Source organism: Tupaia chinensis, unplaced genomic scaffold (assembly GCF_000334495.1).
Source record: "Tupaia chinensis unplaced genomic scaffold, TupChi_1.0 Scaffold145484_1, whole genome shotgun sequence".
NCBI classification, from domain to species: domain Eukaryota; kingdom Metazoa; phylum Chordata; class Mammalia; order Scandentia; family Tupaiidae; genus Tupaia; species Tupaia belangeri.
The window spans coordinates 1112685-1123982 of NW_006205341.1; the positions used below are offsets into that span (position 1 = coordinate 1112685).

At 44.9% G+C, this 11298-nt stretch overlaps 1 protein-coding gene across 4 annotated transcripts in view; it reads right to left on the reverse strand.

The window, feature by feature from the left end:
* CEP68 (centrosomal protein 68) overlaps window positions 1-11298 on the reverse strand; it is a 28988-nt gene that overhangs the window by 2025 nt on the left and 15665 nt on the right. For all 4 annotated transcript variants that reach the window (XM_006168048.3, XM_014584030.2, XM_006168047.3 and 1 more), the window contains 2 exons: window positions 10316-10438; window positions 3616-3712 (listed from right to left, as the gene is read on the reverse strand). In XM_006168048.3, coding sequence (XP_006168110.1) covers window positions 3616-3712; window positions 10316-10438 — 220 coding nt within the window. The remainder of the gene's footprint in view (window positions 1-3615; window positions 3713-10315; window positions 10439-11298) is intronic.

An 11298-nucleotide genomic window follows, 5' to 3' on the forward strand; every position in this document is an offset into this window, starting at 1 on the left:
AAGTGATTGCGCTGTGGCCATCCCCCTGGGGGGTGATTTCTTGCTTTCTGTCTCTCTGTCTCTTTCTGGAGAGTGCACGTGCCCTATAGCAAAACCCTCTCCAAAAAAAAAAAAAAAAAATCAAATGAATACATTATGGGGGGGGGCAGGGAGGCTCCAGTAATACATTTGGGGATACTTGTGAATCCTTTCTTGGGGATCCTAAATGAACATAGAACATAGAAGGAAATAATCTGAGAGTAGGGTAAGGACTGCTAGTAAGGCCGAGATTCACTCCTACAGTGTAGATGTGTTCGTGTGGAGAGGAGAAGGCAAGGGCTAGAGTATCTCACACACAGCAGGCTTGCTTTTTTCTTTTAAAAAGTGTATTTCTCCTGTTAAACACAAAGGCTGCCTTAGTTTCCTGTGCTTTTATCAGCTGTGCCAACGCTCTCCCTGGTTTCCTGCCACAGCTGCAGCATCTGCGGCAGAGGAAGGGAAAGGGGAAGCTGCGTCTGCAGACAGTGCTGACTGGGCCGGCGGAAGGAGAAGGGACACAGGCTGGCTGTGTGGAGGTCAGCCCCTGGGAGCCACGTCAGTGCATGGTCCTTAGGGCAGGGTGCTGGCCTGACAACTCCAGAGCTGGCAAGCCGGGCAGAGTGCAGCCAGAAACACACAAGGAGGCCCTGGGCCAGGCCCTCCACCTTCGTCAGACCTCTGCTGAAGCTGTGTGTTGTCAAGAGAATCTGGTGAACCTTTATTTTTTGAATTATTTTAGACTGTGAGGATGTTTTGTTTTATTGGGGCCTAGGAAATGAGAGGCTAGAAAGGAAGATGGAACAGAAATATTTTCCTAGTGAGAGGTTTGTTTAATTGAACACATACATATAAAGGCCTGCTTTGGCTTAATGCCACCAGGTTCGAATCATGTGCTCCAGTAAAATACAGGTTTTGAGTGTGAGACAGAACTGTCTAATCCTGTGCTTATAAGTGGGTCAGGATGTAACGAAGGGGCCGAACTGAGGTGTAACGGGAAAAGGCGATGCTCTGCAGGGTTGACTCACAAAGGAAGGTTCTGGATTTGCAACTAGAGACCTCTCTGAGGACATGGGGCAGGCAGGAACCCACTATTCAAGGCTGGCTGAAGAGCTGGGGATGGGGCTCAGAGTCCAGACCCCATTGGGAGTGCTGCCTGTCTCACGCATGGAAGAAATAAATCAAAAAACTTAAAAAACTCAGGGCCAGCAGGTGGTGTAGAGGTTATGGCTCTGGACCCCCACGTGACCAACCATGGTTCAAGTCCTGGGCCTTGTGGCTGGAAACTCATACCAGATGCGTGCATGTGTGTGTGCCTAGGATCCCAAAAGGAGAATGGAGGAAAAGGGACTACAGTATGGCCATCCCCCCGAGGGGTAATTTCTCACTTTGTCTCCCGTGAGCACATGTACCTTATAGCAAAAAGCTTTCTCTCTAAAACAAAACACTAATGTTTAAAAAAATTAGGAACCAGCAGATGATGAAATGGTTATGTTATGTAACCATTATGCCTGCCATCTGCTAGTCCCATGAATTGATTCTTAAACGCAGGTCAGAAATCATGTAGCTTTTTAGTTCCTCTTTCCTGAGAAAGCACTCTAATAAGCAGGGTGTACACTACAGTCCCCTTAGCTTTCTCAGCCAGGCAGGACACAGTGGGCACATGTGAGTGTGTACAGGCTGACCTAGGAACCGAACCCCAATCTTTGTATGGCTCCTAGGGCACAGAGCTTTGTGCTGCTGCTGCACCACTGCAACTGGGCCACAACACTTGTGGGTCTTGAGAGATCCACTTTTACTTGTGGCCTCTGTGAAGAAGGGCAGTTCTTGTTATCTCGGTATTCCCTTCCTGCTCAGGCCTCTGCACCTCCAGACTCTGACAGCAACAGGGAACCAGGGGACAGGGGCCCACTCAGCCAGGCTGCCATTCCTCATGTGGCCTCAGGCAAACTGACAGCTCTGGAAGATGAGAGTGGTAACAGTGTCCATCTCACAGGGCTGTGTTCTGTGAAAGAAGTTGATGCACCAACTGCTTCAGTTCAGAGCTCCACGCTAAGCGCTCAGTAAGCTGGTGTGATTATTCAAGTAGCAAAGGGGCTCCCTATACCACATTCCTGCCCTAATTAAAAAACCTAAATACCCTGAGAATACCAAGGGAACATAAGAGCCAAAACAAATGCCTTAGGAGGACGCCTTACAAGGGCTTGCATCTATAGCCCAGACTACTTGGGAAGCTAAAGCAGAAGAAATGAGTTCGAAGCTGGCCTGGGCAACAGCAAAACTGTCTCTTCCAAAGCAACAGCAACTTGCCAGGTGCATGTGGACCCATGATCCGGGCTGGCTGGAAGGCTTGGTGGGTAGGGAGGGATCGCAGCAATGACGAGACCCTGTCAGGGTCTCCTGCCCTACTGAAGAGGAAAAAAACGGCAGGGCACAGATGGGCTCTTAAGCATTTGTCTAGTCTGAGAGGAAATATGGGGCTTTTAGAAGCCCATCAGTTCAAGGCCTTAACCTAGCATTCTCCTAGCCCATTTGCCACATCCTGTCCTCCCTCCCTGCCCTACTGAAGAGGAAAAAAATGGCAGGGCACAGATGGGCTCTTAAGCATTTGTCTAGTCTGAGAGGAGATATGGGGCTTTTAGAAGCCCATCAGTTCAAGGCCTTAACCTAGCATTCTCCTAGCCCATTTGCCACATCCTGTCTCCCCTTGTGAGGATGGGGGACATGAACCCTTGGACTTGGCATGTCTAACTATACTCATGCCATCAGTGGCTTCTATACGTTCCTAAGTTGGGAGCCCATTCTGCAACACGGGCTTGAACTTGGTTTGCTTACCACTCCTACCCTGTCCCCACCGAGCAGGCCACTTCTTCATTCAGTCTATTCCCTGAGAATAGACTTGACTATTCTCAAATCCTTTGGATGAATATAATACTTTTCTGAAACAAATCCTTCCCTAAAGCAGGATGGAGAACAGACATAACTGAAGAGGAGTTCACCTGGGCTGGGTAAAGTGGGTGGGTGCCCTAAGGTCCCACTGGCTAACCTGGCCACAAAGACCACTGGATTGAAACTAGGATTCCCAGCCAGAATGCCACCAAGCAAACATGTTTTAAAAAGCAGAAGCAGAAGAGTGCTGCTTTTGCTAGCTCAATGATAATTGCTAGTGGGCTTCTTTTTTTTTCTTTTGGAGAGGATTTTGCTACAGGGTGTGTGTGTGTGTGGTGGTGGTGGTGGGGGAAGGCCATGCAGCAATCCCTTCTCCATTCTCCTCTCGGGATCTTGGGTAAGCATGCACACATGCCCGACATGAGTTTAAACCACTGGGTCCAGGACTCAAACCGCAATCGACTACACGGGAGTCCAACAACATAGCCATTACGCCAACTGCTGCTCCCTAGAGGGCTTAATGAGACCGCAACTGCCTCAGAAGGAGGGTTTGCGGGGGTGTGAAGATGTGAGGAGCTGGAATCTAAGGTGGTGGGCATGGGGAATGGGAAGATCTGTAATACTCGCTCCTTACCAGGGACAGGGTGGGTCCCCTGGTCTACTGCTGAGAGGGATGAAGATCTAGATAGACTGAAACCTCAAGCATCTCACCTGGGGTGTTATCCAACAGGCACTGAAGAAGGATCTCCCCCTTCTGTAAGACACTCTCTGTCAGGGTCTGATGTTCATCTATGTCTTTCTTAAATTGCTTAAAGCACATTAAGGAAAGAAAACAACTTCATTACTATTGTTTTGTAAGTTACTCTAACACTACACAAGTAACCCAGAAGAGCTTGATTCCCTTCTTCCATGGATGATACACCCCACCTGGTCTGCAGAATTCTCCAAGTAAACAGTGCAATAGTTTAGCTTCTTTGAGGCCACGGCAAATAGAGTCAGTGTTTTTTCTGTTTCATCTGACAATAGAAGAGTTTTCTTTTCCCTGGCGGAGGCTGATTCACTAACAGCTCAGAGTCAAGATTTCCTTCCTGGACCCCACCTCATGGGGTTCTCTTTAACTCAGGGGGATATGGTCAAACAGGACTTGATAAGCAGGAACCACCAGAGATCTGCTACTAGGCTGACCTTGGGGAGCTGCCGCCCCCACCTCAGTGTCTGCACCTCTGTGGACTGCCTGTGGACCTCCAGGTGACCGTATCAGCACCGGGGAAGCTGAGTTTCCCAAGCAGCTCATCTCTTTCCCCTCCCAGTTACCAAGCCTTCTGGCTGCTTCTGCTTTTCCTTGGGCTGGTAGGAAGCTAGGAAGTATACAGTCAAATTCATGCCGACCTTTCGTCTAGGGTGCAGAACTTGGTGTTTAACATTTGGATGTGATGGTTTTCCTCTTGGATTTACTATTCCTCTATCCTGTGTGGGCTTATACTAGGTCTCAACCTAAGCCAGAGTCAAAGTGGCTCAAGCGTCCATGCACCATTCTGTGTGGGGAAGGGGCTGACACTGTGGTTCCACTTCATGACACAGTTCAGTTGTCCAGATGTCACAAGAAGCCTTGACCTACTGACCTCTCAGAGTAACACCTGGCTCAGATCTCAGCTCTACCCACAAAACAATATGGCTGCTTCTGGCTAGCCTGTTAGTTGAGTCCCAGAGGATAGTATGAGGCTCAGAATGGATGGAATGGAGCTGTTCTATTTGCACCTGCTTAGGCCAGGAAAGGACACGGAGGCAAATCTAACAGGGTGAATTTCTTTCCCCTCAGAGCCTCCTGGGGATGGGCCTGCACAGAGGAACCTTGGACTCAGCCTTCTCCTCTTCCCTCAAGCTCACTCTGGGCAAGGATCTCAGGGCACCCTCTCTTCACCCTGCAGAAAATGGCATTGCCACTCTGGTGGAGCAGCTGGCCAGGCCCACCCACACCCAAGGGAGGCTCCACCCCTAAATTTTAGTTGGTTCCAAGTTGACAACAAAGGTTCTCTCTCCAGCCAGGGTGTGGTCTCAGACTATGAGTAAGCTCAGTTCTTTTCCTGCAGCCCAGCTCACACATTTATATCACACCCTCTTCTGCTGAAGGTAACGTCAGGAGAAGGTTGCGGAAATTCAAAGCACTTTCCCAAGAAACCCCTTGAGACTAGCATCAATCTCAGGCCACAAACATATCTCCCCATCCCCCACTCCTTCATGGAGAGGTTTGAAAGCCTTGGCCTACCAGTCAGTCAGTGGTTCTGCCAAAGCTAACGTACTCAGGGGTAACAGCTACCCTGTTAATATATATCCTCCACTTCAGGACACTTCTGAAAATGTATGGGGACCTATTAGTTACACCAGAAAACAGACACAGATATACTTAATCTAGGATCAAGTCAACTAAAATCCACGAAAAGGTGTTTTTAAAACAATAGAACCTCAGGGCTGGCCAGAAGGTGGCACAGGGTTAATGTAACTGGACCCCTATGGGAAGGTCCCAGTCCATGCTGGGGGTATGTGTTCATGCCCATGATCCAGGCTGGCTAAACTTGGGAGCTGGTCACTGCATGGAGACACAGTGGAGGGTGCCTGTCCGTCTCTCTCTCCCATCATGAAAGGAAGAAATAAATTGTACAAAAAAGGCAGGGAGGGGCACATGGCAGTGCAGTGGTGAGATGTGACTCTCAGAGGCTAATCCACATGGGAAAGTTATGTGTTCATATCTGGACGCCTCCCTGAGTACACCAGGCTCATGTGATCCAGGGTTGGATGAGGCTGGAGGTGGATCACTGTGTCAAACCCCATTGGAATTGCTGTTGCTATTTCTCTCACTCATGAAAGAGATAAATGAACTTAGGGAAAAAATCAGAACCTTGATGATAAAGCAAAGGAAAAACTCCAAACAAAACCCAAACACCCACAGAAAGACTGATGTCAGACTTTGTTTAAATGATCAAAATGCTGGGATCAGCAGTTGGTGTAATGGCTATATCACTGGACTCTCATGGAGTCAACTGCTGTTTGAGTCCCGGGCCAGGTGGCTTAAACTCACGCCGGGCACGTGTGCGTGTGTGCCCAAGATTCTGAGAGAAGAATGGAGGAGAAGGGATTGCAGCGTGGCCATCCCCCTTGGGGGGGGGGGGTGATTTCTTGCTTTCTCTCTCTCTGTTTCTCTCTCTCTTTCTGGTGAATGCATGTGCCCTATAGCAAAAACCTCTCAATAAATAAATAAATAAAAATAATAAAAATACCCTATGTATATTTCAGCTCTGTACCATTTCAGCTCTGATGCTTACATATCAGTGCAGTTCCCAGAGAACTCTGAGGAAGAAAGTGTTCTATGTCTGCAATTTGCAACATGGCAGCCACTAGACAAAAGTGATAAAGTGTCTGGAAGGTGGCTAGTGAAACTGACAACTCTGAATCTTTAATTTTATCTGATTTAAATAGTTATACGTGACTAAGTAGCTCCATAAAGCACAGCTCTGTATTTGCAATGCCTGAGACATCTGGGAGATCACATTGCAAATCCCCCTGAAATATTTTTGATTCAAGATATGTCTAACAGGGCTGAAGGCGACTGAATCTCTGCTCTAAACTGTATCTTCCAGACCTCAGCAAAAGCTCAGCCAGGAAGGGCAACCTCTGTCTTGTATGTCTCTTTATATATATATATATTTTTATTTTTAAAACACTTCTCACCTCTCACCTGTCCTTTCTCTTGCTAATTTAAGAAGCCATTTATATCTGAGTGTGTCCTGCTATGTCAAGTGCACTGCGTGGTTTTCATTTTTTGGTTAAAACTTTTTTTCCTTGCCTTTTTGTTTTGGTCCTTCCCCTCCCCTTTGTTTCCTTCCTTCCTTCCTTCTCTCTCTCTCTCCCCCTCTTTCTCTTTCTCTCTCTTTCTTTTTTCAACCTTACTTTCTCACTCTGCTCTTTAGGTTCCACACACTGACTGTCTAGACAGGCCTAGGTGCACAGTAGCTAAGCATCTGAATACGTTAGGGTCATAGAAATCCTCAATTCTTACTGAACCTGCTGCCTGAAAGAAGAAACTCCTCTTTCTAAATCTGAACTCAAAACCTCCTTCTGTGGGTACCACGTTGCAAAACACAGTAGAGGAAAAAAATTATCTCAGAAGTACATCATAGTAAAGGGAAGTACATGACCTTACAGTTGCAGAAATCTTTCATCAATTGACCTAAAGTGAATACACCACTAAATGGCTAAAGTTCAAAGAGAGACTGCAGGGAGAAGTATGGCGCTACAGAGAACACAGTTCATCTCCTCTCACGCACCTCTGAGCTCTCAGTTGAAACCCCACAGCGAAGCCCAGGTGTACCTATTCCCTAGAAACTGTGACGCCTTTGTAATATCCAGTTATAAGATCAAAAGTGCAAGTTGTTTGGTGAGCATCAGGGAAACGGAACTGCAGAGAGATTGGGGATCACTTCCTCCCACATACCTCTGAATGCTTAGAATTCGCCTTTGTAATATCCAGTTATAAGATCAAAAGTGCAAGTTGTTTGGTGAGCATCAGGGAAACGGAACTGCAGAGAGATTGGGGATCACTTCCTCCCACATACCTCTGAATGCTTAGAATTAATTCCAAGAAATTAGGAAGAAACATATAATCCCTAATGACCAGAAATCACCACAGAGGCACAAGAAATATGAAAAACCAAGACAGTATCCCTCCCCCAAGGGAAAAGTACAACCCTTTGTCACCACAGACAGTACAAAGGAACTCAAAGAAATGTCCAATAAAGAATTCAGAATATTCATAGTGACAAAACTGAATGAAATGCAAGAAATGAAGAACAATGGACTCCAGAAGGCGCAAGAGAAAAGAGACAATGAGTTCTGGGAGGAGAGGAAGTTCTTTCACGATTTGAAGAAATACATGCCATGAAAAAGAATCAAACAGAGCTGACAGAGATGAAGGCAGGAAATCAAAACCTCCCTTGAAAGTATTAAAAGCAGATTAGACTGTGTAGAAGATCAAATGTCAGATGTTGAAGACAAAACCTCTGACTTAGAAAAAAATAACCAAATAGACTGAGTAACCCAAAAAAACATGAGCATAATATATGAAAATACTAGATACCATTAAGTGCCCAAACATGCAGGTAATTGGTATACCAGAAGGTGAAGAAACTGATAAATAAAGGTTCTCACTTTCTCTCTGTCACTCTCTGGTCAAAATTCAATTAAGTAAATAAAAGCTAAATAATAAAAAAAAAAAAAGGGGGGGTGCTGGCAGGTGGTGTGGCGGTTAAGAGCGTTGGACTCCCACATGCCGACTGTGGTTTGAGTCCCGGATCTGGCGACTTGCTTTCTCACTTTCTCTATCTGGTCAATTTTAAAAAAAAACAGATTTGTCCTTTCTTCCTTCCTTCCTTTCTTCCTCCCTCCCTCCCTCCCTCTTTCTTTCCTTCCTTTCTTATTTAAATTTGACCAGAGAGGGACAGAGTATGGAGGGGAGAAAGAGAAAGTGAGAAAGCAAGCCACCAGGACTCGAACCACACTTGTCCACGTGGGAGTCCAGTGTCCCCAACCACCACGCCACCTGCTGGCCTCCTGGTCAAAATTAAAATAAATAAATAAAAGTTAAAAAATAATTCTTAAAAAAGGGGGGGTGGCAAAAAGAAACAATAAGGGCACTGATAATCTATTCCATGAAATCCTGGAAGAAAACTCCAAACCTAGAGAGGCATTCAAATATCCAGAGCCAAGAAATACAAAGGACCCCTAATAGAATCAACCTGAGAAGATCTCCAAAGCACATTATAGCCAGATTGGCCAAACTCACAAACACAAGATACTAAAATTGGCAAGATAGAAGCATCAGGTTACTTACAAAGGTTATCCTATCAGGGAAACGTTGGACCTCTCATGGGAAACAATGTGAGCAAGGAAATAATGAGAAAATATATTCAAAGTCTTAAGGGAAATGCAGTTGTAACCGAGAATACTGTACCTGCAAGATTTTTCTTCATATAGGAAGAAAAGACAAGAACATTCTCAGATAAACAAAACCTGAAAGAATTTACCACACCAGACCAGATCTCCAAGAAGTTCTCAAGGGAGTGCTATACCAGGAAAATGAAACACAGACACACAGACATAAGAGTTCAAAAACTAAGAAAATGACCAACTTAATCATAGGAACAATAATAACGTTGATTATTAACTTCCAGGATTTAAACAGAAAGATTGGACCACAGTAACACTGCAAATTCAACAGGAAAGTGATTAAATACATGCGACTGAACTGGTGAAATAGAATTTTATGACTTTTGACTGAAATAGTACTGGATTTTTTTTTCTTATGCTTTCCTTTCCAGATTTAAGGATTTTGCTTTCTACTGTACTTTCTATTGCGTTGTTTTATTTTCCCTTCCTGACCCCTCTGGAATTGGAAAATATTTGTGAGTATTCTTATTTTGTGGCAGAATGGGTATTTGCCTAAGTTCAGTAATACCTGTTGCCTTGCATCAGAAACTGGAAATACTCGTTATTGCCAGGGCTTTGATTAGAATGTCATATCTGGAGATATGACCAGGAAACTATGGAACTAAGGTAGATCTCAAGAAAGCCAAGGAAAGCTCTTGGAAAGATTGGCACCATAAACAGTTCTGCCTGGCAGAGAGGATTAGAGAAACTATATAAAAAAGAATTCGTACCATAAAATAACCTGGACTTTTCCAGCTCAGCACTGTAATCAGTAGAGACTGTAGAAGAGCAACCACAACCAGAGGATTACCTTGAGGAAGACTTTGAAGGAAGAAAAAGAAGCTGATCTTTGCTAGCCAGTGGTAAACCACAGAACACTTGGTAAGCAGAACTGAGTTGGGAAGGTTCATGTGTGAATTGTGTGCTGGGTGCTTGCTTTTCAACAGTTTGAGTAGTTTAAATATTTCCTCAAAAATATTTAAAGCCATATTGTCTCTGTTTTAGAGTCGCAAACAAATTTATGACAAATATTTTGAAAGTTATCTTTAAAATTCAGTTTTTGGAAATTTTGAAATTTATTTATTAACTCTCAAGAACTATAAAGTATGAGCAAAATTTTTTTGATATGTAAAGTCAATTTTTGTGAGACAATGTAAATACATAAAAAAGAAAAGCAAAACACAATAGGAAAACAAACAAAAGATATGTATAACTTATTTTCTCCACATACTCTTTGGCTTGGGAAATAACTAGTGCATTTTACAAGGTTTTCGGCATTAAGAATTTGAAAAGGGCCTCTGATGACATTGCAGGTAAAAACTGCTTGAGCTATAACATACAGCATCAGTTGTTAGAGATTTTACTTTATAATCAAATAATTTATCTACCACTCTCATGAGTAAACCAGACAGAAGCCAGAGTCACATCTTACCCGGTAAAGCTGCAGAGATGACTTGAGACCTGTTAGATTGGGCCTGAGTGGAGTCCCCTGGTCGGTGACATCTGCCAAAGTACACAACCAGTGGATCAGCTCTTCCAGCTGACAACAAAATGTCTGAGGAGACAAATAAAAGAACACATGGTGTTACTGCCTGAACTGCTGGTGATCAAAAGGCTAAAAATATCAGAACGCCAGAGATGAACTATGCTTCTTTCCAGAGCTTTCCCTCGCTGAGGTTGTCTCCTCTCCCCTCCTCCTCTGCTTGTCCCCACCTGTGACCTCCCTCGGCCAGGGCAATGAAAAGCCTCATGTGGGCTGTCTTCTCTCAACCTGATGGACAACAAAAATTACAGGTAAGAGCAGCTAAAGCAAGAGCAGGGACAGGAGCAGCTCAGGAGGACGGGCTCTGACGGAGACCAATTTTGGACCCACATCACTGTCAACTATGAGCAATTTCGGAAACATGAATGTAAAGTACATGACAAGTCATGACTGATCTGAACCCACAGTGCAAACCAGCTTTATTTCATGACACCTCAATCTCTTAAGACAAAAGGGTACAGGGTAACAACTCTCTTAGCTGCTTCAGAGGACAACTAAAGCAACCACCTGTGTGAGGCTGCGTTCCCAGTCGACTAGCAGGCCATTGCCGCACGTGTAACGCAGCATCCCCATGCTCACTGGGGAGCAGGGCACTGGAGGCTCAGGCTGTGGCACGGTCCTGGACCTTCCATGTCAGGACTGCCCAAAGCCCTCAACAGGACCATATTCCTTAATCCCAAAGAGTCAGGGCTCCACATTTTACAAATGAGTGAACTCCAGAGACTGAGCTCAGAATCCCAAGTCAGCAGTGTCAAGCTTGGAAGGCAAACCTGCCTGACCCTGACGACCTATTCCACATGGGATTAATGACAGTTCCAGAGGTTAACAGTGGTCTACCAAAAAAAAAAAAAAAAAAAAAAAAAAAAAAAGGG